The following is a 27,935-nucleotide window of genomic DNA, read 5'->3' as shown; positions in this document are numbered from 1 at the left end:
TATTGGTTGGAAAGGAGAACAACATATTTCTTATAAGGGCGGGGAAACCTCTCCCTGGTAGACGCATTTTAAAACTATGAGGCTAACGATGATATGTAACGGGCCAAAGCGAACAATATCTGTTAGTGGTGGACTTGGGCTGTTACACTGTAGCTATAAAGTCCTCGAACGATAATAATAGTATGCATCCATGAAGCTTAGTATCCACAAACACTAGGTTGGAGAACCATTGAAGGGCAGTGGATTTGTCAGTAAATCTACACATGAACAACTTCAATTTCATTAAAAATTTATACATAAACAAGCATCATGTAGCTTCAAAAAAAGGGTTCCCTCATGAATCACAATGATGAACAGCAAAGAAAACAGAAGAACACAAGATTAAGATGAAAAGTTCATGTGAAAAACAGAGGGAAATGAAGAGGCAAGAACGCAGAATGGACTGTTAGAAGGCCTTTCTAATCCATTTCCAGTAATGTAATCACAGCAACCTAGTTCTGTTTACATACACTTCGATCAAAGATGATAACAAATTGAACCCAAAATTGTTTAAACAATCCAGAATTTGTAAGAAGAGGTAAGAAAAAGAATCAATGATATCCTCTTGAAACTCTGGACTGATACAGTTCCAATCTACTTTTGGCTTCCGGCAGTTTAGTTTCTATGTTTTGTTCTTCCACTAAGTGGCCCTGTTTTGAAGACCATTCCAGCACAATCAGTACATCTTCTTGAGCTAGCGTCTCACTATCAGGGACATGTAAAGCTATGTGGCACAGAAGAATCAATGAAGGGATTTGAACCATTTGTTCACCAAAATAAACAAGTTGGATCAAGTGCTTTGTTCCTCCTGCTTCTATGATGGCTTTGCAATGATTGTCGTGGAGAAAGTTTTCAGGACAGGCGAATTTGTTAAGTGCAATCACTGCCTCCATTGAAACCTCCGTTTCCCTTTCGTCGAGCAGCTTCACGAGCGGTCCGATCATCCTCGTTTCGGTTGCTCTGAACGTCCTAGCCAAGTTACCAATGGCTATGATTGAAGGAATAAGCAGATCGTAAGTCTCCTTCTCGACGATTTTCAGTAGCTGTTCAACAACAGCCTTGGCTGCTGGTGAAGTAGGCTTGAACCCAGATCGACGCAGCTCGGCATTCTGCTCGGCTACCGCTGTGATTTCCATCAATGCCATAGCGGAATAGTACTTCACATCTTCAGGACCCTTCTCTAATAGAACTGCAAAGCATAACAGAGCTCTTGATTCTGTAATGTTACGGCAAATGTTGACATTCCCTTTGCAGAGATGCCATAAAGCTTTTGCAGCCATGGCTTTCATTTGAGCTTTTGTTGCAGGGTCTTCATATTCCCTTCCCTTTATGCTTGCCCCTGACAATGCCGCGTGATGCGGCCGCCCCACCGCGTGATGATTCCCCGCCTTGTGCGAGTTTTGCAATTCCTGCGCATTGTGCTGACCCTTTACAGGATTCTTCATAGCCAATGTATCGGTAACTACATTATGCATTTGGCTAGATAATTGATTCCCAGTTGGATGATTCATACAACTATTCGTATGTTTATCATCTTCTTCATGCCCAGATTTCACATTATGATCAGAACTATTACTACCATTAGCCATCAACACCGAATGAATCGACATTTGCTGTTTGGTATGAATGGCGTACCTGCTGTGTTCTTGAATCGTTTCGAACGCGAGATGGCTGACGAGTAGCCGAGTCACATTGTTCTGCGCGAAATGATCTTGACATTTGCGATGATGAGTAGCCATTTCTGAAACGGCCCAAGCCACAACGCATTGAACCTTCATATGTCCATCTTTGAGAATTTTTGCAAACACCGAACAAACGCCGCAATTCACAATGTGTTCGACGCTTTCGGAATCTCGACCTAATAGCCCGATGGCTCTCGCCGCGTGTTCCTGGCCTTCCATCCGCCCTTCCTTGGCTAATTTCAGCAGCGGCGGAACGCCTCCTTCTTCAATAATCAATTTCCCATACCGATCATTGTCGCGCGCCAATGAAGCCAGAGAAGCCGCAGCATCGGATCGTTCCTCTAAGGTACTCGTGTGAAGAATCGCTACCTGTTCCCAAATTAGACCTAAAATCGGTTCGTTGGAGGCGATCGGAGGGAGACCGAGGTATTCATCATCGCGATCCTCGGCAGGGGCGGAGACACGGAGGAGCCAAGAGACATCGCCAATGGAGTTTTCGAGTTGTGTGGAGGTTTTTTTGAATGCGGCGGCGGGGATTATGGTGAACATGCGTTTCATGATGCCATTGGCACGGCATTTGAGGACGAGAATGAGAGCCTTGTCGAGAACTTGCTCGGTGTCGTCGATGATGCGGCGAGTGGGACGCTCGTAGAGGTCGCTGCTGGCGCGGGCGGCTTGGCGGAGGAGGGCGGCGAGTTTTTCGGTCTTGGTTTTGAGTTCGATGCATTCTTGTTTGAAGGATTGGGCGAAATCGGCGTTTTTGGTTACCTGGTCGGCGAGTTGGATGGGCCTTGCCAGGATCTCCTTGACAATGCCGGCCATGGCGGGAAGGGGGTGGTTTTTGGCGGAGAGTTCTTTTTATTTTATTTTTATTTTAAATTTTAATTTTTTAGTTCTTTTTTGTTTTGGGAAATTATTAATAATTATTAAAAATTATTAAAAATGGTGGATCGAGAGCGGACGGCCCCCCTAATTTTCGCTCTAATTTATATTACTTTTCTTGTAAAAGTAATTATTTGTATTTTTTTTTTGAAAAAAATAATTAACTAAAAAATATGCAAAAGAGAAAGTCCTCGTATAGTAAGATTTTCGAGTACGAGAAAGAGTTTGAGCTGATATTTATACGGGTAATACCATGAATCGGGAGCGTGTGCAATGTGTCATGGTCATGCTTGTCTAAAGCGTGTTGTCTATGGCTACATGTCGAATATCCCAATCATGATTGTCCATAACGTATTGTTCTTTTTACATGATTTCATCTTAAATAGGTTTTTACCATTTCATGTTGTGTCAATACGAGGGTGTATGACGGTTTACCAAAATCACGTCTACACCTGTTAGGACTAGAATGTCTCAAAATGTACTGTAGAGAGATGTGACTAGTTGTCAATTCTTCATATCCGAGTTATATGATATTTAAGTCGACAAGTCGTGGTGTTTCTTTTTACTTGTAGTCATATAACGTTGTTTTTCTTCAATTCTTTCAATTTGTTTTCAAATGTATTTTCTCGCTCACGTTTTATAAAACATTTCTCGTAAACGTGATTCGAGATTTGAGCATGTGTCGACGTTGTCCGTGACGTATGAAATTCTCATGATTGGCTTGTTTGCTGGACTAGAACAAGGGTTGGACAATCACTGTCACACTGTCACAAAAGTGCGATTGTGACACGATTCATGCCCTCTACGAGATGGTTTTCTCTTTCAAGGCCACGAACTGAAATTGGGTCGAGTCTTTTTTTGTTTGCCTAGGCTCCTTTATTCAGCTCATTTTGTCTTGGTTCTAATCGTGTTCTTTCTTTAACTTATTCTTTAGGTCTAAATTATTGATAACATTATATAATTAAAAAAAAAAAAGACAAAAAAAAAGAACATGGAACCCAATTCAATTAAAAAAAATTGAATTTTTAGATATAATTGGTTGTGTATAGCAAAATAAATTATTGAATGAGACTGTCACAATTTATCTGTCTTTTAATAATAATAAAATGTATATCTAAAATTACGTTTATTTCTTAGTAATTATTGGATACTAAAAAAACAAAAAAACGGAACCTTTTTACCTTTTACCCTTTCTATTTCCTACATTTAGCGGGGTAAAACGGGCCGCTATATTCCAACTGTTTCAACAAGTAATTTTTCGTACCATAGGACTTCTACTGTTATCCGTGTAATAAAAGGATATATAGATTCATATCACTGTGTATGAGGTAAAGTAATATCCAACAAAATATATGCTCTCAAAAAACAGACAAGAACGTTTCTTGATCATTATCGTACACTTAATCCAACCTAATTACAAATCATTATACAAAAAAATAAACTTCTTCATCCACCCTACGACACAAAAACACACAAACCCAGATGATCGAAAATCTTCAAACAAACGTCAATCTAAACATAGCTCAAACCAATAACACGAGCAGCAGCACGAGAGCAACACGACCCTCAACGGGAAGAACTTCGACCCCGAATTCTCAAGCCCTCCCATCGATTCTCGCACTCGTAAGCCCAACACAAGCATCCACAAAATCCCCATCAATGAAATCAGTGGACAAAACCTGCAACTTATCAGCAACGCCCTTAGCAAAGCTTTGATTAATGAACAACCGAGCAAATTGATGGATCCTTTTGGTCACCGGTTTCACACACAAAACCGGGTTGTCGGCCTTCGGCGTCACCGTGTTCTCCACTCTGTAAAAGTACTTCCTCTTCGTCACCGGCGGCTGCTCCGACAAGTGCTGTATATTGCTATCAAATTTCGTCGACGGCAAATCCGTATCGATCCAATTATCCCTCAAATACCCACCTCCCCAAAGCGGATCTCCGCCTTTCGGCGGCGGCGATTTCCTCGGTTTCCAAATACAAATCACCCTCCTCGGCAACAAATCGGCAATCGTCTTCTCAAACACCCGATCATCGTTATGAATCAAAAACTCGCCGAGTTGTTCCACGACATACTTGTCGAAATCGGGTGGATCGTTGTGTCCAAATTCGGTTCGGATCTCGAGAATCAGAATCTCCGATTGCGTTTCGGCGAGGAATTTCTTTATGTCAGAAAAAACAACGTCGACGCTATACGTCGAGAGGATTCCATGGCAGACTAAGCGATTTTCTTGAATCCGGATATCCAATAAGCGCGTGCCTAACACGAGCTGTTGGTAAATGGAGAGTGATTGACACTGCGCAAAAGGGCGCGTGATGAAGGGAATTCCGATATCGTTGGTGGCGGAATCGTGAGTTCCTGGCCATATGATTTGGTGAATACGCGTCCGTTCAGAACCGAGATTTGCCATCCAGTTTTTTCTGTCCGGTGGCCGGTAATCGGAGCCGGGGAAATCCTCGCCGGCGGTGACCTTGAGCTCCGCCAGAACGTTCTTCTCTATTCGGAGAGTCTTCCGCCGTTCGACCTGCTTCGAAAACTGAGCACCCATCTCCGGAATGATCGATGAAGCCTTGATTGTAGTTGTGATGTTTTTTAAGACCAGCCATTTTGGTCGGAGCTGTTTTCTTTTTTTTTTTTTTTTTAAATTTTTAAATTTTTTTTTAATTTTTAATAAAGATAATTGTTTAATAATAATTTGTTCGGTTTTTTTCTTTTTTATTTATTTATTGTTTGCATTATTGGTGGAGAGTCAATGTCGTGGGCTGTGTTCGGTTGGGCCAACTTGTTTAGCTGTCATGTTTTATTTGGCGACATTTTCTCTTAAACGACGTCGTTTTGTGGAAATTATCCTAAAGCTTGTTGGTTGAATTATTGGATTTTTTTTTTGACTTTTTTGGGATGGGTGGTTTAATTTTTATAGGATAATAATAAATACAATTTATATTCGAGACTGACTTATAGAGGTGTTCCTAGCTCGAGTTAGATCGGGTTGGAGAATTTTATAAATTAAATATTGGGTTGGGTCGATCAGTTTTTTTTTTGCAAATTTTTATTTTAAATAAAAATTTTGTCAAAATTAAGCGTTAGATTTTTATTATCTAAAATACTATTTATACTTTACAGCCCATAAATAGGTAAAAATCTCATTTAATATTAATAATAATTTTTTTTACAATAAACCCTAAATTATTACAAATTTTAGTTTTATATAGTTACAATGTAAATAATTTTTTTAAAAAAATTAAGGGTATTTTTTAAACTTTTAAAAGTTTAATAATATTTTTTAAATAAAATATTTTCATCCAAAATTAACTAAAATTCGTTTTCAAATTTTTAAGGTAATTTTTTATTTTTTAGTAAAAATAATTATAAAATGAAATTAGAATAGAGAAAGGGAGAGAGATTTTGGCCACAAAAAGCAAAAGATTTTTATTTTCTTAAAAAAAAAAATAAATATTAGCTTATTATTAAAATGAAGATTTTTTGGTTTAATATTTTATTTGAAAATAGTGTAATAAATATTATAAAATATTCCATCCAATCATCATAAAATATAGCAATCAAAGTGGTTGAGTTGGCTGGCCTTTTGTGTTGGGAATATACAAAAATTTAAACACGTTATACTATTTACGTGACAACTGTCAACTCCATCCAAAAGAAAATGACAAAATTTGAAGTAATTTTGGATGGTCGAGATATTGCCACGTGTCTCATTGTTGGATCCGATTGAACCGATACAAATATAAGCCGACAAATGTTCCTTTACTTTGCAGGACCAGGTCCCACGTTTAACTTGTCGAGTCACGGTTTCTTATGGACCTGCCCCAAATAGAATAAGGGTTAGAGCTCACTCAATGGAGCCGATTGTGTGGCCAAATGACTAATCTAGGTCCAACGATGGTCGTTCTGGTCGGGCTGAACGAAACTAACGAGGCTAGTTCGACCTTTGTAGAAACTATTGGTTGCAAGTTTTTTTGGTGTGCTCCGTAAAATTCCTTGCTTTAACACAACAACATGTCTTTGAACTAACGGTTTCCACCCACGACCTTTGCTCGAGAGAGTGATGCAGTCATAGCCAAACGTTCCTATGATCGAGTAACCAAAAGGGTATGTGTACTTTGTTGGTAAAAGTAGTAACTATCCCATTTTAATTATAACTTCATATCACTAGATCACTTTCATTTAGCTGTCGTTTTGGTTTATTCATGTACTCTTCATTTACTCGAGTATCACATTAGTATACTGAAAACGAAAGAAAAAAATATATAACAGTAACGAGCCTCTTGACTGATGGTCTGCTCGTTTAGAATGTAGTGGTTTAGCGGTTTAGATTTCTAGCACCACTTGTCACCATCGCACTTTTCTTGGTAGAGGATTTTGCGATTGTGCAACACTCACTTTCTTAACAGCAAGTGAGTCAAGCCAATTTGTATTCGCGCGTGTATGGCCAAACAATGTATGCTCAAGCCTCTGATCTCGATTTGAGAAGAGAATTTTAGAAAACGGGGGCAGAGAGAATTCGGAAGTGATATTATATGGCGTATAAACAAAAGGCAACACAATGACTTAAGTAGCAATATGACCCTTTGTTTAATGATCTTTTAATCTTATGGTGGAAAAGGTTGACACCCCCAATTTTAGCGAAACATCGTACGACAAAAGCTTGTCGTGTTCTTTATATTTGAACGGAACATGCATAAAATAAGACAACAACATAGAATCATTCACCAACAACCGCCGCCGTCCGGTGGCTTTTCTTAGTGTAAAACCGTCACATTATAACCCACAATCGCATCTCCGGCGGCGTTAAACCAATAAGTCCTCGCCAGAGCATACCCACGAGCGAACCGGAAAGCCCCTGTCCCTCCGACCACCGGCAGCTCACGGACTTTATGGAACACCGAATTCTTCCCCACAATAACAATGGAGCTGCCGTTGAACTCGCCGGCGGTGAATTGATAGGTTAGTGTCATGAGCAAACCCACCTCCTGCTGCGCGGCCGACGCATACAGCCCCTGTGCCCTGCCCACCTCCTTCGATTTCGGGTCCGGCTTTTCCGTTAATGGGTCGTCGATAATGAACACGACGCCGAAGAGTGTCGGTGATTTGGCGGAGGTTGGGGCCTCCGCCACCTTAATGGCGGAGGGGGTTTTCCCGGTGACGGTGTCGTGGAAGTAGAATTGGACGTTGGTTTTCTTTGCGTGGAGGGTTCGAGTCCATGGGAGAGCGGCGAGGAGAAGAATGAAGGAGAATGAAAGAGAAAGATTCGCCATTCTTTTGTGGAATGGAGAAGAAGACGAGAAGGTTTTTATAATGAAAAAGTGTTAAGAACGATGCTCTAATACCATATTAAGAATGAGATACAGAGGGATCCCGATAAACATAGGTGGGATCAAAAGTACCCGTGGGATCTAAAGTCCTATTTTCATTAATGTTCTAAATAAAATACAAACTACAAACTAAATCTTAAAAATAAGAGAAAATATTTTAATGATCCGAACATAAAACTAATTACAGCTGTATAAAATATATTCCAATAAAAGGGGACGTGTTTTTTCTGTTGTTGTTCTTGGTTGTTTCTAGAACATGAGTGACGTGTAAAAAGAAAAAAGTTAGCTTTTAAGCAATAAAATTGGATGAAAAGAACAAATAACGAGTTAAAGGTTAAACTTTTCTTAGTAAAAGGTGATTCTTTGAAGGGATGTTGGCATATTAGTTGTAATTATTTATCGTTTTTTTAAAACAATTCAATAATTCATTGATTCGTGGGATATGATGTTTGTTCTTCGTTGTTACTTTGTTCAATTATCTATAATCTGTGTATAATCACAAAGATCGATCTTTCGTTTTCATAAATAGGATGGTGGTTCACTGGATGACGCGATTGGATGTATAAATTTCTTGTTCGTTGACTCTCGTAATTGTATTTTTAATTCCTTCGATTCTACTGGGGTGATTCTATACGATGTCTTAGAATTAGGGTTTTTTCGGGAGGCAGATCGTGACAAAACATTAGGAAAGAAATTCGAAAAGTTATTACTACTTGTATTGGTGTTATATCCATACTGTTGATGTCGACTATACTAGCATACCCGCCTCTATGTTCCTCGACGTATTAGGAACATGCCTGTTTATTGTATCAACACCTCTCCCTAGCCAATAATGTAATTCCAGCCAAAATATACAGTGTCAAACTAAACCCTAACGACTCGAGTTCCTATTTTAATTGTCTCACAAATGTGGCAAATATAAGAGTTTGTAGACCTAAAGCAAATAAAATAAGAACATGGTCACCAAATATAAGTAATGTACTTGTCACTGTAGTATTCACTTTTTCAACACCTCTGCTATCCGGCCTGATTGATCTTAGCTTCTCTACCCGGCTTGATTGATCGCAACATTTTGAAATACCATTCAGAAGTCACATTAGTATAGTTTGGGTTAGAGGAACAGATTGTTTAGATGTCTGATCTCTTGGTGCTTCGGGATTAAGAACGTCTTAGTAAAAATTTTGGTCCATGTGTAGAGGTGATTTTTGAACCATTTTCGTCCCACTTACGCTTTGAAATGCGCATGCCACTCGCCCCTTTTGCGCATTGTCCCGATGCCATGAGCATCCCACTTCATGTGTGTGTATTCTAAGCCAAGTACCAACCCAACATCATGAGTATTCATTTCATTATACCCATTTTGTCCACTTTATATACCTTCAAATATTGGACCCAACATATGATAGCGTTGGTATTTCACTTTTATCTCCTCCGACATGATTTCGTTGTCTATTTGTTTCGAATTATTTTTAAGGGTAAAGATTACTTTAAATAAATATAAATTGAGATCGAGATTGAGAATTTGTATCCGTGTGATGGATTCGGTTTCCGTTTGGAAGTCAAAGCTTGACTAATGAAGATCACCCGATTGAATTGTTGGGATTTATGCCCTAAAGTCTCTTAATTAATTATTTAGTTTATAACAATAATTTTTATTGTTTTATTTGTAATCTAATTATTATCCATGGTATGAAAGTCCAAAGTTATTAACGTAATCTTGAACCGTGTGTGGTTGACATACAAGACGATCGTGTTCAAGTAATAACCTATAGAGTTATAGTATATGGATGAGGTAGGTGTCTTATTCTGGTAACATTATTGACACGGCCCACTTTTTAATCGTTACAAATGATTTGATTTAAATCGTTCATGTGGAGACATGTAAGTGGGAGTATCATATACAATGAGTTTGTACATGACTGGACCAAAACATATTTAATCACTCTTTATAAAACCGTTAATTGAGAAGCTCAATATTTTACATGATGATCATATGTGACTCGATCTTAATCCTGAGTGAGTTATGAACTCCTAAGGGCTTGTCCTTTGATTTACATGGGCGAGAATGACTCTTTTATCCAATTCAATATGTCTACCATTTTGGGAACTTCACCCAATAGAGAGTTGAGAACATAATATCATGAGATGGAATTCACCATTTTCCATATAAGAAGAGTAGATGAGTTGTTCTAAGTATTGATTTAAGGACTTGAACAATAGGGCCCCACCCTCTCATTGGTACGAAAGGGACTGGTTTATGATTGTATCATAAAAAAATTGCTAAGTAGAGAATTAGTGGTATTTAAGGGGAAAGATGTAATTAGAGGGTATAACAGACTTTTGACCCATCTATAGAACAATTTGTGAAGAATCCACTTGCTTGTAATGATTATATTAATTAACATAACTTATTTACAAGAGTGAAACTCTAGTCTACCTAATCTATAGTTAATGAAAGAAAATTGATTAATTAAAAAGTTTAATTAATTAATTTTATATCATTAGAGCTTATGATCGGTAGGTCTACAAGGTCCTTTTGCTAGCTCATATCAATGCTAAAGTTTATTTATTTAAAAGAAAATTGAAAAGGTTGAAATTGATATTTAATATATTAGATATATTAAATATAAAGAAAAAAATAAATTTAATTAAATTAATATTAAATATATTAAATAAAGAGAGAAAATATATTTAATTTGAAGGGTTCAATTTAATATTTAATATTTAATATTAAATATAAATGGAGAAAAAATATATTAATTTGAAAGTTCAAATTAATATTTAATATATTATATATATTAAAGAAAATATATATATATATTTTTTTTTGTATTTGATACAATTAAATATTAAATTAATTAATAAATATATTTTGATATATTAAATAAGAATATATTTGAAATTTGAATGAGATTCAAATTAGTTAAATATATATTAGGATATCATATAATATTTAAATATGATTTGTATAAGACATTATATCCTAATATATTAGATATGCAAATATATTATTTGACAAAATTCTTATCCTGAAAATAAGAGGTTAAACCAAAGACATACGAATCTCCCATTTCATCTCGATAATGAAACTACCTCTACATACAATTCTTTCGAAACTTTCATTCTCCAATCCTTTTGGGATTTTCTTTTAAGAGTCTCCCACAAACTTTGATCTTATGTTCGAGTCATAGTAAGGAAGATCTTGTGGAATGTGAAAGAACTTTTGCATAGTTGAAATACTTCAAAGAGTCTTACAAGCTAGAATTTCTACAAAGGTAGAGTTCGTACTCTTGAATTTATTACTTTATTTTAATTCATAATAAAAATCAAAACGGTTCCCAATACTTCTACTACGTGGATGAAGAGTTCATTCCCTGCATGAATATTAATACAGTAGAGATTAAAAAGTTGTGACACTGGAGTAAAAGAGTAGTACATGAATGAATCGAGACTATATCTAAATGAGAGTAATCAAGAAGATAAGATAACTAAATCAGACTCAAAATAAATGAAACTTACTACTTATACCAACAAGGTGCACCTCTCTTTTCGATAGGAACTTCATGATTAAGCGTGGGAGATCTCCTAAAACGAAGACAAAACATACTAGAAGAACTCGTATTGATCTTGAAGAATTTACGAGGTCACTGACGAGTTGGTAGAAGCTAGTGAAGTTGGCCACCAATCACACTTGACCAAGAAGATTAGTTAGAACTAACAAAAAGAACTCAATTTAATCGATTAAAAAGTATACTAATTTATAAATCAAATAAAGATAAATATTTCACATGAACATGGTGTTTTAAGCTTCGAAAAATTTAGGGTTTAAATCGTAAACTCGGACCAATCGCCCAAAAGGGTGCAGTGTTCTTCATATTTGAACCAAACGTATATAGTGATACAACTACATGTGTAGAGCAAATGAAAGAGACATAAAATTATTGGGCAACAACCGGCCCACCCGGTCACCTTTTTTAGTGTATAACCGTTACATTATAACCCACAATCGCATCTCCAACGGTGTTGAACCAATAAGTGCTCGCCAGAGCATACCCGCGAGCGAACCGGAAAACGCCCGTCCCTCCGACCACCGGCAGCTCACGGACTTTATGCATCACCGAATTCTTCCCGACAATAACAATGGAGCTGCCGTTGAACTCGCCGGCGGTGAATTGATAGGTCAGTGTCATGAGCAGGGCCAGCTCCTGCTGCGAGGCCGACGCATACAGCCCCTGTGCCCTGCCGACCTCCTTGGATTTTGGGTCCGGCGTTTCGGTCAATGGGTCGTCGGCGATGAAGACGTTGCCGAAGAGGGTCGGTGAGTTGGCGGAGGAGGGGGCCTCTGCCACCTTAATGGCGGAGGGGGTGTTGCCGCTGGGGGTGTCGTGGAAGTAGAATTGGATGTTGGTGACGGTTTGCTTCTGGGAATCGTGTCGGGAAATTAGGGGTTTCTTTGCGTTGAGAGTTGGAGTCCATGGGAGAGCGGCGAGGAGGAGAAGGACGAGGAATAATGAATTTGAAAGAGTCGCCATTTTCGTTTACTCTGTTTCTCTCTGTTTCGTGGAAGAACAGAGCTCGATGACGAGGCGGTTTTATAATGGAAACGGGACGGTTTTCTTAGTTTTTAATTTTTATTTTATTTATTGAATATAACTGACGTGGAAAAAGGGTGGTTGTGGGACCCATTCATTAATAAAATAAAAGGGAAAAAAAATTTATTTTTATAGTTACTACCAGAGTTTAACGAAATGCAGTATTATAAAATTTGGATATAATTTATGAGGTGTAAATGGTATTTTTTTTTTTTTTTAATGCTTCTTTGTAAGGCATATGATGTTAATGTTACTTTTCATTGTGATGTACGGGAGGAGAACAGACCACCATTTATAAGAGTGATGAAACATTCCCCTAGTAGACGCGTTTTAAAGCCTTGAGGGGAAGCCCGAAAGGAAAAGTCCAAAGATGACAATATCGGCTAGTGGTGGATTTGGGTTGTTACAAATAGTATCAAAGTCAGACACTGGACGATGTGCAGCCTTCTTGTTGTTCCCCGAAAGGGGGTAGACACGAGGCGGTATGCCAGTAAGGATGCCGAGCCTCAAAGGGGAGTGGATTTGGGAGCGGTCCCACATCAATTGGAGGAAGGAAAGAGTGCCAACAAGGACGCTGGGCCCCAAAAGGGGGTGGATTGTGATGTCCCACATTGGTTGGGGAGTAGAACAAATCACCATTTATGAGGGTGTTGAAACCTTCCCCCTAGCATATGTGTTTTAAAGCCTTGAGAGAAAGCCCGAAAGGGAAAGCTAAAAGAGAACAATATCTGCTAGCGGTGGATTTGGGTTGTTACAAATTTCATGAGTATTTTTTACATATAGTATTTTTTTAGAATTTTTTTTCTTTCTTTTTTTTTTTAATTTAAGGGTATTTTTAAAAATTTTGAAAGTTCAGATGTATCTTTTAATCCGAGATATTTTTATTCATTTAGCCTTATTTTTTAAACCAAACATTAAGAAGGTATTCTCGGTTCATGAGTTAAGCTAGCATGACCTAAAATTAAAACGTCGAGCTTATGGGACAAAAGTCGCAAGTGTAAGTACAACAAATCAACTAAACTAGGTTTGAAAAGAGTTTTGAATTTGGTGTAGGGTTCCCTAACATTGACATGATCCTTTGAATATTGGGTTAGTGACCTATTATTCCATGCTTTGAAAAAGTAGGTAGGGTTGTTGGTCCAACTCTTCATTTTCCTTATAAAATTAGGAAAATAAATATTAGGTGTTACATTATAAACTATATAATATAATTACTTTATCAAATATAATAGTGACATGATACAAGGAAAAAAAATTGGAACATTCTAGAAACAGGTAATGGATAGTGTTACAATCCCGCTCTTACGAAACGTTTGTAAGCAATTTGGTGATACTCATCCTAACCATCGAGTGAGTCAACCAACTCGAAATCGTGTAGCCTTCGACCTAACGGCATATACCCAAACCTCTAATTCCGCTCTATGAACAAACTTTAGAAAATGAGGGCAGAGAGATTTTAGAAGGAGAGTTTGAAAGCAACTCTATATGATTATAAGTAAAGAAATAAACATCACGGCTTAAATAACACAACTCAGGGTCAAAAGAAATAAACATTTTGAGGTATTTCAAATCTAACAGACGTAGACATGATTTTGCCGAAATATGAACACACAATAATGCATGAGGTCCCAACATTTTTCCATTTCAGTATCATGTACTACAACCCCGCGAGCGTCTTTCTTTCTATCATAGCATTTTTATCATATCTTCCATGGGTATATCGGGGTGGTATCTCATGCCAAAAATGTCTTATTGCATGTTATTCATATCATATATCTTTAACATGTCATATGTGTCATATCATAAGCGTATCATGTCATACCATGTACATATCATGTCATAAAGCATATCACCGTATGCATCATATCATCAAACGTATCATATCTTAAATATGTTGTCAAACGCATCGTACCATAACACTTATATCATATCATTCACACAGTATATCATAACATACGTCATAACATTTACATAATGCATCATAATCATATCATTTTATAATATATATCTTATCTTAACGTATCATACCTCGATTATATCATTAGACGCATCAAATCATAGCATATATCATATCATTCACCTATCGTACCATTTGTTAAGGATATTTAGCCTTCCATTATAGTTTACCATAGATACCATATTTGACATTTATTAAAGACAAATATATTCCATTACGGTTTACCATAAGTATCATATATGAAATTTTATTATAGCCAACACAATTGGTTCCCCTCGGCCAACATAGCCCCTCTCATTTTCTTTTCAATTGACACTTCATCCTTTACATAAACCCTAACCTTAGGATCCTCATCAGCATTCTCATCGAAAATATATGAAATCTCGATAAGCCTATCGACCTTCTACAGAGATTTACCTTTGACATCTAGGAGCCGCACCAGCCTCTTCGCCAACCATGTCGCCGCCGGTCTCCTCGCCAAAATTGACCCCTTTGCCCACTGTAGAGACTCTTCCGGCTTCAACATCGTTTTCGTCCCCCTGCTTCAGTGAGGTGTGGCTCCCTCTTCGTCCATTGGAACTTTACAACATGATATGATGCCGACTACTTCTCCATTGGCTCCACCTATTGCTCCGTCATCAAGTCTCCACTCCTAGCAATGGTGGTGCAGTGAACAAAATCACTGTATCTAGATCTAGCATTTGCGACATTCACTCTATCCATCAAGTGAATCAATCAACTCAAAATCGCGTCGCCTTCGACCTAACAACATAACCAAACCTCCAGCCCAACTTTGAGAAAAAATTTTAGAAAATGGGCGCAGAAAGATTTAAAAAAGAGAATTTGAAAGCAAGATTTGAAAGAATCGAAAGCAACTCTACATGACTATAAGCAAAGAAATAAATTTCACGGCTTAAATAACATAAAACTAAGGGTACGGAGAATTAACTACTAGTCGCATCTCTCTATATCACATTAGGAGGCATCTTAGGTCTACCAAACCTAGAAATGATTCTACGGAAACGTCATATAGTAAGCTCGAATCTTTATTCATATTTGAACAAAACCATGTGAAGAACAAATGAAAGAAACATAAAATCATTGGGCAACAACCGGCCCACCCGGTCACTTTTCTTAGTGTATAACCGTTAAATTATAACCCACAATTGCATCTCCAACGTTGTTGGCCCAGTAAGTACTCGCCAGAGCATACCCACGAGCGAACCGGAAAGCCCCCGTCCCTCCGACCACCGGCAATTCGCGGACTTTATTCATAATCGAATTCTTCCCAACAATAACAACGGAGCTGCCGTTGAACTTACCGGCGGTGAATACATAGGTCAGTGTCATGAGCAGACCCACCTCCTGCTGCGCGGCCGACGAATACAGCCCCTGTGCCCTGCCCACCTCCTTCGATTTCGGGTCCGGCGTTTCCGTCAATGGGTCGTCGGCGATGGACACGGTGCCGAAGAGCGTCGGTGAATTGGTGGAGGAAGGGGCCTCTGCGACCTTAATGGCGGAGGGATTCTTCCCGGTGATGGTGTCGTGGAAGTAGAATTGGATCTTGGTGACGGTCTGCTTCCGGCAATGGCGTCTGCAAAGCACGGTTTTCTTCGCTTCGAGGGTTCGAGTCCATGGGAGAGCTGCGAGGAGAAAAAGGAAGAAAAATGAAATAGAAAGATTCGCCATTTTCTTTTCCTCTGTTTTTCTCTGTTTTACTCTGTTTTTCTCTGTAAAAACAGAGCTTGTCGTGGCGATGGAGACGATGACGAGGCGGTTTTATAATGAAAAGGAGACGGTTTTTCTTTTTGTTTTTTAATTTAATTTATAGAATATGACTGACGTGGAAAAATAAGAATGCACCACGTGGATGTGGGACCCACTTTAGTTTGAAAAATATGATCTGTAATATTCTACCCATTAAATTATCGAATATTATTGAATTTATTAGGATTCCTTTTTTAGAAAATGATAAATTATTAATTAATTTTTTTTAAAGAAATATTTTTTAATATATATATGATTCGGAAAAAAATTAATAGGGATGAAAATTTAAATAAATAGAGATATCTTTCCCTTCTGGCCACGTGAACATTTATATATATATATATATTATTATTATAATTTTAATTTCATTTATATCTTATTTTTCTGATATTTTGAAATTTTACAAAGAACGAAAAAAAAAACATTTTAAAATTTTATGAACTAAATTAATAAAATTAAAATTTTAGGAATTATATAAAATATTTATAGACCAAACAAACAAATTCTTTATTTATTTATTTATTTTTTTATTCTCATTGTAAAATTAAAAAAAATCAATGAATTTAATGATATAACCTTTTTAAGGAATTTTATTTTAAAATAAACCTATTTAGGGATGTTTAGTACACATTAGAGGTAATTTTTTTAATTTTTTTTAAAACAAAATTTTCACTTTAATGCTATAATCTCTTGTTAGCCAAATAAGGGATGTTTAGGTGGCATTAGGAGTAATTATTTAATTTCTTTATAAAATAAAATTTTTACACGTATAATTTAATTGATTTGTAACGATCCGACTTTTTAAAATTATAGATTGATACGTGCTCGTTTTTATAGGAATGATGACATCGTTTTAAAGCAAAAGAGCGAAAGCATGCATGTTTCAAACTCATATCAAATCGAGAGGAACGGTAGGTTATAACGTTCAAATCCTGTTTAAACTAACAGTATAGCAGAACATCCTTAATTAGCCTAACACGTGCAATCATTTGTAAGTGATTGTGTGATACTCACCCTAACCACCGAGTGAGTCAACCAACTCGAAATCGTGTTGCTCTTGACTTGATGACGTATACCCAAACCTCTAACCATGCTTTTAGAAAAGTTTTATAAAACGGGTAAAGAGAGTTTGAAAGAATTGGAAGCAACGTTTTATATAACTATAAGTAAAGAAAGAAACACCACGACTTGAATAACATACAACTCAAGGTAGGAAGAATTAACGACTAGTCACATCCCCTTGTAGTACATTCTAAGACATACCCTTAAACTTCAAACTAGTCGCATCCCCTTATAATACATCCCCTATAATACCTCTTCAATGGTTATTGACAACACGCTTTGGACAAACATGACTGTAAGACAGATAACGTATATGAGTAAAGAAAACATTTTAAATACTCTTACGGTTTTGTTTTTTATTTTCCTTAGATTCTTATATGAGTAAAGATAGTCGTTTTCAGTTAGATTCTTATAATTTTTTTTATTCGACCTCTAATGTAATCATAATTGTTTTGTTTCACCGTTAATTATAATAATATTTTTTATATCAATAATTATTACAAAAAATACCTTTATATTTAAAAAAAAATTAAAAAATACCCGGATAATTAATTTTAGAGGTATAAATTATAAATTATAAAGAAAAAAAGAGAGATTTTTATTAATTTAGCAAAAGGATAATTAGGTAATTAATCAATCCTTAAGACCAAATGATTCGATGTCACAATTCAAAATCCAACGGCTATCATCTTCTCCTAATCTCTCAATAATGAAACACAGTAACATCATATTCAATAATGGCATCACCATTGTTGACATTCAAATAATGTGTCTTAAGCTTAGCAAACCCTCGAGCCATCCTAAACTTCCCTCGCCCGCCGACAACCGCCACCTCCCGTTTCGTCTCCGTCACCGGGTTCCTCGAAAACACACTGATGGAGCTGCCCTTGAACTTGCCGGCAGTGAAAGCGTAGTCAATGTACATCACCAAGCAAAAATCTGAGCCTCTACTTGCTGACATATACATCCCCCTGGCATTGCCGATCAATGTCGAATTATATTCGGGTCCCTCTCGAAGCGGGTCGTCGATGGCGTAGACGGTGCCGAATGGGATCACAGACGTGCCAAAGGTGACGTTCGAATGCGCAACTTTGACAGCGGTGGGTTTATCGCCGCTTAGGATGTCGAAAAGGAAGAAACGGAGATGGGTTACCTTGGGTTTTAGATGAACACGCCGGGAAGTTCTGGAGTAGTACTCGGAACGGGCCGATATGGAGACGAGGAAGAGGACGGAGAGAACGATAGCTAGCCGGGGAATTGCCATGGTGTTTCTTTCAATGGTTGATTAGGGAGGTGGTTCTTGATTCTTATAGTATGTGATTGAAGACAATGATTGTTGTAATTTGTGTATTTCTTATGCTAATTTGGAATGTTAATGAGATTTGTAACGTTTGATGGAGAAATATTTATGAATATACCATTGATGTTAATGCCACCAACCCCAAATTTGTTTAAATGGAATGCAATTTTGAAGTATATGAACAAGAAATGGTAAGTAATCGAGCCTTATTTTTGTAATTATTAGTGGATAATTGTTCATGTAAGCTTGGCTTGGGATTGAATTTCAAATGTTTAGAATGGTTTCTAATCCTTACGACTTTGGTGTGCTTAGGGTTTGGATGGAATGGATTGGAACTTATTGGGATGACGAATTCGGGTGCCTAGGATGAGGATCAGGATTTGAATGAGCTGTAATGCTCCATGTCGTATACTCAAGATTTGGATGAAGAGTATTGGGTATATGGATGATGAATTCAGGAAACGTCTGATTGAGAGCAATTGTGTCACGACCCAATATTTTACTATGAGTCGTGACTCAAAACGACAATGATGTGTAGTGTGTATGCATGAAAACTAAAAAAAGACATCAATTCAAACCCTAAGAGTTCCTCATGTTGAGTTGTGAATGGTTGATGTCTCTCGACTACCGAGTTCCTCCCAAGTCCATGATAGTCCCCCTCATTGGGGGAGCGACGACGACCCCTCTCTTATCCCACGTAGCTAATCAATTCAATCAAAATGGAAAACTCTCTACGAAGATATGTTTTAAAGAAAAGGTTATAGAAAGATTAATCAGCTTATTTTTAGGACAAGTATATACTATTAAAATGGATTTTCTTTTAAATTTTCTTTTTGGCCTTCCCTTCAAGGCTTTTAAAATAGTCTTCTAGAGAGAGTTTTTCACACCCTCTTGAGCTTTTTTTTCCCTTCGGACTTCCCCTCAAGCCTTTTAAAACGTCAGCTAGAAAAAAAATTTCACACCCTTAAAAGAAAGGTTCGTTCTCCTCTCCAACCACCGACGTGAAATCTCACAATCCACCATCTTCAGAGTCCAACATCCTCACTGGCACTCATTTCCCTCTCCAATCGATATGGGTTCTCACACGGGTACCGGTAAGAAAAGAACACATGGCCAGACCAGTAAGGCAGGGTTGGGAGAGAGACAGAGCACCACTGTTTCCAATTCAGCAAACGATCAACTTTCAGACAATAAAGAACTAAAATAAGAACCTAGGCAATCTCATTTGTAGAGTTGAACAATAATGAAGAAATCATAATTCGATCAGACAATAATTCAGGTCACAAACACACAATCAAACTCGTAGGAATTTCTCAACAGAACACAATACTGATTTCAGTGACAACAACAGTACAGTTTGAACAAATCTTTCTCAGGAACATCATCAACAAGAGGTACAAATGAATCCATAAATGGCCTAGCCAAGCTACCTTAACCCTACCAAAATTGCACAATGTCCTGTACTTCGATCCCCATCAATAACACTCACAGAAACAAAATTTTATATGTATACTTCTTTTTTGTCTTTTTTTTTTTCTTTTTTGCTTATAATTTCATGGAAGAACACAGTAAATAATTCAAGAGCCTTCAATAATGAATATCAGAAAATTTCATCAGCAATTTAATTATTTCAACTTCAGGATCAATCAATTGCTTATAATACCGTCTTCTTCAGTTTTCCTCAGCAGGTCCAACATCAACCGCCTCAGCACTGCAACACAGAATCAAATGATTGATTCAACAACATGCAAGAAGATAATTACACAAAAAAGGCTTAAAAGAAACTAGAATTAAAGATCTCACCCTCCAATCTTATCATAGAAAGATAAACTACAAAAGGAACATGATTACATCTCAATTGCCAAAAGAAAAGGCTTCCAAGTTCTAACAGAATTTGATACGGTCAATAACTTCTAGTTCAAGATCAAACAAATTTGAATGAACAAAACAAGCATCCTTGGAAAGCAAGTCATATGAACAGTAGTTTCCCATTCTGATCCAAATGATAACAGAAAGCCACTAAAACTATCATTTAGACAAAAAAAAAATTGAAGTTGCCACAGCTATCTTCACTTTCAAACAATACTTATCATCATCATCATCTAGTACAAAATGCTAGAACTTGAGTTAATTTCCATAGTTGCTTATTCAGTTTGCCCAAGATCTCTCTTAAAACCATGAACTAAATCTACAAGAATCCTAGAAGAAAGAAGCAAATTAAACAATATCCCAAAAGGGCAGCCAAGAGTATACGTATGTAATCAAAGCAGAAAAAGTTTTAAGTATAATGCAAACCTCTGGGGACGAGACTCCAAAGATTCTGGCCTCCTCCATGCGCTCCCTGAACGATCTTGAGGAGACCAAGCATTTCGACTTCCAAAGCCTTTTCTCTCGAAGGAAGCCCCACTAGATCTCTCAGCTCTCACAACCGTGTCCTTAATTTTCATTGACTCGAGCTTCTCATCAATTTTCTTCCAGTCCTGACCCTTGTCAGCCAATACTTGTTCCCTTGGTCTAGCATTTCCAAAAGGATTGGAAGCCTTTGGCTTCACTGCGGCACCAGAAGCCTCCTGATTCCCATTGTTCAAAGGGAGTGAACGAGGCTGTAGATTAAGCCTCGGCCGCTCACTAATACCACCTCTGGATGCTTCAGATCTTTTTCCCCAGCTATCTGAATCAGCCCCACCACCATTCTCACCAATTCTACCCCTGGAACCTTCAGATTTTCGGTCCCAATTGTCCGAATCAGCGCCACCACCGTTCGAGGGAAAGCCTACTCTTCGCTCTCTCTCAAATCCACCACCTCTACCGCCTGATCTCCGACCATCAGAAGGTGAAAAGCTTTTATTCGACACCCAACTATCCGATTCGTCAGCTTTCGATGAATGCGAATCGAAAAAGCCTCCTCCTCCTCCTCTGTCTCTCCTTTCAAAGCCATTGCCCATCATAGGCTTCTTCCCAGCGCCCCAATCATCAATCTCATCAGCCCTAGAAGGCAACGACTCCCTTCCAAACTCCCTATCGGATCCATCACCACTCCTCCTCGACTCATCAAAAACCCTAGAACCGCGTCGAGAATTCGACGAATCTTCACCATTAGAATACCGATTCCCCCTGTCATACAAACTATTCTGACCCCAACTCTTGAAACCACCTCCGAGCCGGTTGCGGTCCAGTTCCTCCTCCGTTCGCTGACGCGGACCCGTCGGAAGCATCATTAGATCTTCGGTCGTAAGACCCTTTGGCTCACTGGATTGAGCCGACGGCTTAGGACCACCATAGGTATGAAACTCCGAGAGGGGAATGGACTGACCTTTCTTCTTCTTAGGCTTGGTGGCAGCCGCGGCGGCGAGAGACGGAAAGTCGGCACTGGGCTCCGATTGCGAACGGGATTGCTCCTGCTGATCCTTGAGAAGCTCAGCCTCGTGCTCCTCCGCATCCAGAGCCCAAGCTCCAGGCTTGCCCCACGGTGACATAGTAGCCGCCATGCCTTCGCTGTGAGTTATCGCGTGGGATTCTTCGTCTCCGCTGCGGTTTCTTGAGTAAATGGGTTACGGTGGGTAGCAGAGAGAATAAGCGGTAATAAACGCCCTTCTCAAGCTATTTCCTTCCTAATTTTATAGACGCTTGATAGACGATCCGACGGCTGAGATTCTTTTTCCCAATCCGTTTCGGAATGTAATCAAATTTAAACTATTTATAATTTTTTAGTTTTTTTTTTTTAAATTATCTTTTAAATTAATTTACCAATTTGTTATCTCTTTTTATAATTAGTTGGGTTTGAAAACTAAAATAATTATTTTATTTTGTAGTATATAATCTCAAAAAATTTGAATTGAAAACTTATTATTATTTGTTTGTTATTTCATATATACTTAATGATAAAATCACCCCATTTATTTAATATATGAAATTGAATTGTTGATTATGATTTTTGTAATTTTCTTCTTTTATTATTATGATTATTATTATTATTATTATTATTATTATTATTATTATTATGTTTGAAAGTGAGGTATAAATCCATAATTTAAATCATGAACGATAATTATATGCAAATAATGCTAAAACTTATTAAAAGGAAATGGAAAGAACATAAGTATATGATATTTATTTTAAGATTTTTCACTATTAAATCTACCCGTGTCACCTATAAATTTAATTTGATTTATCGTCGTTTATTACGTTCTAATATAAGATTTTAATTTATTTCTTAATGTTCTAATATAAGATTTTAATTTATTTCTTAAATTTTACTTACAAACTAATTATTTTATTTTATTTTTTTTCAATCAATTCAGACCATCCAACACAAATTATAAAAGTTAGTGTATATATATATATATAAATTGTTGAATTTTTGGAAAACAAAAAATTCAAGTTTTATGCACATTTACATCATTTGGTCGAGATAACCAAACCAATTCGACCAAACCAATTCAAAAATAGAGGTACAACCTAACTCTATCTTATTATACTTTTAACATTATTATGAAAGATTGAGAATATTTGACATTTGTAACAGGTGCTTGTCATGCATCGTAACTTATGAATGTTTAATATTTGATTTTATAAAGTTTTAGCGACTAATGTAACATGTACCACGGATAAATAAATTTTTTAAAATAATTAGGAAAAAACAACCCGACAATCCAACCCAACCCAACTTAAAAATAAAAAGTTGAGTTGGATCCGAGACCGGGATTGTGAACTTTATTCGAGTTCCTCAGCCATCAACCCAACCAACCTGAAATTTTAAATTGATCTAAAAGATTTTTCAGTACAACTCGGACAAACCTCCCCGTCAAACATGGATCGTGATTATTTTCTTAAACAATCTCTGCATCTCATAGTTAAGAAAGTGTACATTTCTCGCATATAGTTCATCTTTGCAATTGCAAAGCCCTATCAATCCCATACAAGCTCGCAGCATGCATTATATGGCTCTTGCATTTTCATAATATTTACTAGAACTACAATCCTAGCTAAATAACCCGACGCCTGTGGGAAAATCCGCACCATATATATATATATATATACAAAGCTAACATTCACCTGTAAGGCCCCGACCTCAAAAATTCTCACTTGGCACCAATCCAGGATAGACAAACGACAGTATCTGTTTCAAGGATTTCATTGATTGCTTCAAGAATGCATGCCTCTTCACACCTACAATTAATGGGGTCCAGAGAAGGGTTTGAAAACAGTATTTGGATCTTACTTGCATGAAGTAATGATAGATCTTACCTTTCAGTAATAACTTGATTTCCTTTGAGAAGCCCTCCACTCGGCCTAATACAGGTCTTATGCCACAAATCTGCACAACACAGTGTTCCAAGTAAAGGGTCATCTCCATAATTTGCAGCAGCAAACAGCAGACATTCTGGGCATCAATATCAATATGTTTTGATTCGGTATCACAGAGCTCGCAAATGATAGCCATTGCTTGATCCTGTATAACAAACATGGACAGACAGTTATTTAGTTTTCCAAGTGGCTAACGAAGTAATACTAGTAGGCTTTGCAGCAATTACAAGAAATACCTGCAACCCGTGTAAAATTTCGGGCATTGGAAGTTCTGGAAAATGTGTGAGGTCAACATAACCCACATCCTCGGCCTTTCGAGCAGCTCCCTCGGCTTGTAAACATAAAAACTTCAAAAGAAGGAATGTAATTGTATAGATATGTAAGGCTAGAGTATCAGAGAAGTATGTTTGACAAACTGGATCTTCACTTTCAGTGGTTTGACCCCTGACTATCAAAGATGTTGAGGGACCAGAGAACTCGGGTTTTGATCTGCAAGCGAGAGGAGAAAGAGCAAACCATCCACTTTTGCAGCGTATAAACGATGGTTTCTTGCAATCTTCAAACTCCTCTTTGAGGTTTGGAGGACATATGAAAGGAGCAACCCTAACAGGAGATTCTCCATGGCGTTGAGACACTCGACTAACAAAGGCTAACATATGAATGCATTTCTCACGCAGCTGCGAATCAATTTCTTTGGTCGCCTTGGCCCACGAGTTCCTATGTCTTGCTAGCACACACATCAGCATGAGAGTTTGCTCTGTATCTCTAAGAGCACTAAGAGAAGTTTTGGTTCTTCCAGAACGTGACCTTTTCTTGTCATGTTCATCAGGGGAGAAGTCTGGTGCATTCAGATGGTAGGAGATCATATACATTTTCTCCGAGAAAAAGTAGTTCATCACATTATCAAGAACATCTAGATAAGAACCATCTCCTAAAGATTGCACTACAGCAGTGATAACAGCTAATCCAAGTTTCCAAATCAATTGGTGGTAATTTTGAGGTCTATCACCAGAGATTAAGTTATTTCTATCATAGTCAAATCGGGAGCACGTACTGTCATCAAAACATTGAGTAAATAATAACTTCAGATATGACAAGAGACCGGATGTTATAAGCATATTAGCACCTCCCCGAACATGAGCAAGGGTCAAGAAAAACTTCATTAATATAGGAACAGAAGAAAAACTGTTTTCATCTTGAAGCTTCACGAAAATATGTTGCAGCTGGAGATGCTTCTGTACGACAGGAAGCCATGTCTCCGACGACAAAAACTTTCTTAGTATCAAGTCTAGAGTAGTCAAAGCCAGGGTGCAGTGCTCAGCATTTGTGGTGAAGCTACATAATATAGGTAGCAGACCCAACATAACATTAGAAAATTCAGCGAAGTCTTTGACATACGAAGGGTCACTTTCTCCATTAGAACATGAATTAAGATCATGATATTCCACAGAAGAAAGAAGCAACTTCAGTAAGAGATTAATTGTCTTATTAGCTCCAGCAGCTGGCTGGATGGAACTTAACTGTTTAAGACCAGAGCCCGAGGTCTTTACAATAAGTGCACATACAGACAGAGGCACAGTCTTCTTTGCAGATCTGATGAGGAGAATTAGCAATTCCAATTGGGCTGTAAGAAAACCAAGGACACAATCGGAGATACCCAAACCGAATGTTAACGATTCAATAGTCGCATGGAGATAATGACATACGTCAGCAATGCAATGCGTAGCAAGTTGATCGATGTTATTTTTTCTAATTGTAGCCCCTTTCTTCGAAGTCTGCAAGAACGTAAATGTGGCATACAAATTAGCGAATCATCAAAGTAAACATTGTTTAGACTTCTTTGAATTAAGAAGAATAATAAAAAAAAAAAAAAAAAACAAGTGTTATAAATTTGGGTCAAAGTTAGGCAATCTTAGAGATTTTTTAGTTTAGGCTTTTATCTCCTTTTTTTTACTTTATATTCTTTTGGTCAAGGAGGAAGATGGGTAGCTATGGAAGCTACGCCAATTAATCAGCTTCCCAAAATAGAATGACTTGATACCATGTTATAAATGTAAATTATTTTAGCTGACTAAAATCCTTATATGCTAAGTAACAATAAATCTAAATAAATCCTTAGATACTAGGTAAGAATAAAATCAAATAAATACCTAGATACTGGGTAACAATACAAATAAATTAAGGAGATCAACTTAAGGCTAAGAATTACACAAATATTTCTTAAATCAAGGTCATTCCTTCATCAGTTCGTATGAAACTAGCAAACTCTTCTATGGACTCTCAAAAGAAAATTGGACCCCATCATGAAAGCACACCCCAAAATGGGGCATACTAACATCTATCTTTCTCATACACGTCCAAGTATTGGATTTATTGTTAGTATGGTTAGTCAGTTTATGCATAGTCTCAATGAAGAACCTATAGAATTTGTATATCAAATCCTCAAATATCTAAACATAACTTCGGGAAATAACTGTTTTTTTTTTCTTCAAAGAAACTGACAAGAGAAACATCGAGGTATATTCTGATGTAGATTGGACAGTTGACAACACAGGTCGAAGATCGGCCTGAAGTTATTGTTCCTTTGTATGGGGTAATTTTGTTACATGGAGGATCAAAAAGAACTCCATGGTCAATGGTAGTGCAAAAGTTGAATTTAGAGCACTTGCTTGTTGTGAAGGCATATATATCGAGAGAGTTGATTCGTAAAGAACCTAGTTCATCATGGTAGGACAAAACATGTTGAAATCGACAGAAAAAGACAATAATGAGTACTTCAACTCAAATATGGGCTTACCGAACAACAATTGGTGGATATTCTTACCAAGCCTTTGCCAAGATTTAACCTTGAAGATTTGACTAGCAAGTTAGGATTGTATAATACAAACAACCCACCTTGAGAGGAGTGTTGTAAATTATGATCAAAGTTAGGGCGATCTTGAATTATTTATTTTAAGAGTTGATCTCATTTTCACTTTGTATTCGTTTAGGTATGACTTACGATTTTGATAAGGATAGAATATCATTGAGAACAAAAAACAATCTGTTAGAACGCTCAACACTTACGTCATCGAGAATCAAAGTCAAGATGGCTATCAATGCCTTCAACGCAGTAAGTTTTGATCTGGTGACCAGCATCATTGAGTTTACATCCTCCATGCTACTAAGCATTCTTGCTGCAATTGCCTTAGATTCTTTCCATTCTGAATAATCCCATAGATCTAATCCCAAATCTGTCTGCATATGCACGAGGTCAAACAAGTACGCATCTTTGGCAGTCACAAAAATGTCATCTTCATAGTTATGTTGGTAAGAACGGAAAATTTCGGACTCGATAAGAAACAGGGAAAGCTCTCTAAAAGGTCCAGAGCCAATTTTACGGCCTTCAAGCTCTCCCTGTAGATGATAATAAAGATCGCTCAATATCAAACTGTTCAATTCATCACCTCCACTGCAAAAGACAGTAAATAAATTATAAATAGAAGGAATGAAAATGAAAGAACGAAATAAAATAAACAACATAAAACCGGAATACACAAATATTGAAATGGACAATTATTTAGACGTCTACTTAAAAAAAAAAAAAAATGTAGTCTACCTGTAACCACGCTGCAAATATTGTGCTGACAATTCTGCAAAGGCAGGCAAACTGATAAGCTGCAAAAGAAATCACTGCCATTAGAAAATGATATGAAATTAAACTGCAATAAAAATTTAATTATCAAATGAAGCACTTGGAAGGCCTTGATTTGAGGAAGGACAATGAAAGAATTCAACCTTTTTTAACATTTCATGGATTTTCCCAAGCAATGAAACTGACATGCTTCCCCCATCACCAGTTGCTGATTTTGACATCACATGCACAAGGAATAGACTGGAAGCAACCTGTTATTAAGTACAAGACTTATTAAGTTCAATAGACAAATACAGCAAACAGCTCAGAAAAATATATCAACTTGTCAAGGTAGCTCTAGAGTACAGAAGTAAAAAAAAAAAAAAAAAAAAAAAAAAAA

The 27,935-nt window shown here is 37.2% G+C and overlaps 8 protein-coding genes across 8 annotated transcripts in view; all 8 read right to left on the bottom strand.

Annotated features, from left to right (window-relative positions):
* Positions 1-478: 478 nt before the first annotated feature.
* LOC111451299 lies at positions 479-2,543 on the bottom strand. The gene has a single exon (XM_023091672.1). It carries the CDS (start codon positions 2,541-2,543, stop codon positions 591-593), a length of 1,953 nt encoding a protein of 650 aa, XP_022947440.1. The 3' UTR covers positions 479-590.
* Positions 2,544-3,892: 1,349 nt separating this feature from the next.
* On the bottom strand, positions 3,893-5,225 carry LOC111451302 (PI-PLC X-box domain-containing protein DDB_G0293730-like). Its single transcript, XM_023091674.1, has one exon. The coding sequence runs from the start codon at positions 5,153-5,155 to the stop codon at positions 4,199-4,201; it is 957 nt and encodes a 318-aa protein (XP_022947442.1). The 5' UTR covers positions 5,156-5,225; the 3' UTR covers positions 3,893-4,198.
* Positions 5,226-7,242: 2,017 nt separating this feature from the next.
* Positions 7,243-7,905, bottom strand: LOC111451305 (dirigent protein 23-like). The gene has a single exon (XM_023091678.1). It carries the CDS (start codon positions 7,878-7,880, stop codon positions 7,365-7,367), a length of 516 nt encoding a protein of 171 aa, XP_022947446.1. The 5' UTR covers positions 7,881-7,905; the 3' UTR covers positions 7,243-7,364.
* Positions 7,906-11,775: 3,870 nt separating this feature from the next.
* LOC111451303 (dirigent protein 23-like) lies at positions 11,776-12,529 on the bottom strand. The gene has a single exon (XM_023091675.1). The coding sequence runs from the start codon at positions 12,467-12,469 to the stop codon at positions 11,912-11,914; it is 558 nt and encodes a 185-aa protein (XP_022947443.1). The 5' UTR covers positions 12,470-12,529; the 3' UTR covers positions 11,776-11,911.
* A 2,969-nt stretch (positions 12,530-15,498) lies between these two features.
* On the bottom strand, positions 15,499-16,232 carry LOC111451304 (dirigent protein 23-like). The gene has a single exon (XM_023091677.1). The coding sequence runs from the start codon at positions 16,173-16,175 to the stop codon at positions 15,621-15,623; it is 555 nt and encodes a 184-aa protein (XP_022947445.1). The 5' UTR covers positions 16,176-16,232; the 3' UTR covers positions 15,499-15,620.
* A 1,666-nt stretch (positions 16,233-17,898) lies between these two features.
* Positions 17,899-18,605, bottom strand: LOC111451607 (dirigent protein 15). Its single transcript, XM_023092078.1, has one exon. The coding sequence runs from the start codon at positions 18,577-18,579 to the stop codon at positions 18,019-18,021; it is 561 nt and encodes a 186-aa protein (XP_022947846.1). The 5' UTR covers positions 18,580-18,605; the 3' UTR covers positions 17,899-18,018.
* A 1,246-nt stretch (positions 18,606-19,851) lies between these two features.
* Positions 19,852-22,209, bottom strand: LOC111451725 (eukaryotic translation initiation factor 4B3-like). Its single transcript, XM_023092255.1, has 2 exons — positions 20,911-22,209; positions 19,852-20,326 (listed from the first exon to the last, which is right to left on the bottom strand). Exons 1-2 carry the CDS (start codon positions 22,101-22,103, stop codon positions 20,287-20,289), a joined length of 1,233 nt encoding a protein of 410 aa, XP_022948023.1. The 5' UTR covers positions 22,104-22,209; the 3' UTR covers positions 19,852-20,286.
* Positions 22,210-23,556: 1,347 nt separating this feature from the next.
* The window catches only part of LOC111451342, a 21,872-nt gene continuing 17,493 nt past the window's right edge, over positions 23,557-27,935 (bottom strand). Inside the window, exons 27-32 of the mRNA XM_023091721.1 lie at positions 27,700-27,807; positions 27,521-27,579; positions 26,989-27,373; positions 24,159-25,697; positions 23,863-24,067; positions 23,557-23,784 (exon numbers count right to left, since the gene is read on the bottom strand). Of these exons, the coding sequence (XP_022947489.1) occupies positions 23,687-23,784; positions 23,863-24,067; positions 24,159-25,697; positions 26,989-27,373; positions 27,521-27,579; positions 27,700-27,807 (2,394 nt within the window). The 3' untranslated portion in view covers positions 23,557-23,686. The remainder of the gene's footprint in view (positions 23,785-23,862; positions 24,068-24,158; positions 25,698-26,988; positions 27,374-27,520; positions 27,580-27,699; positions 27,808-27,935) is intronic.

Source organism: Cucurbita moschata, unplaced genomic scaffold (genome assembly GCF_002738365.1).
Source record: "Cucurbita moschata cultivar Rifu unplaced genomic scaffold, Cmos_1.0 Cmo_Scf00013, whole genome shotgun sequence".
Classification (NCBI taxonomy): domain Eukaryota; kingdom Viridiplantae; phylum Streptophyta; class Magnoliopsida; order Cucurbitales; family Cucurbitaceae; genus Cucurbita; species Cucurbita moschata.
The sequence above is the reverse complement of the archived record's forward strand: the minus strand, read 5'-3'. Positions and strand labels throughout refer to the sequence as shown.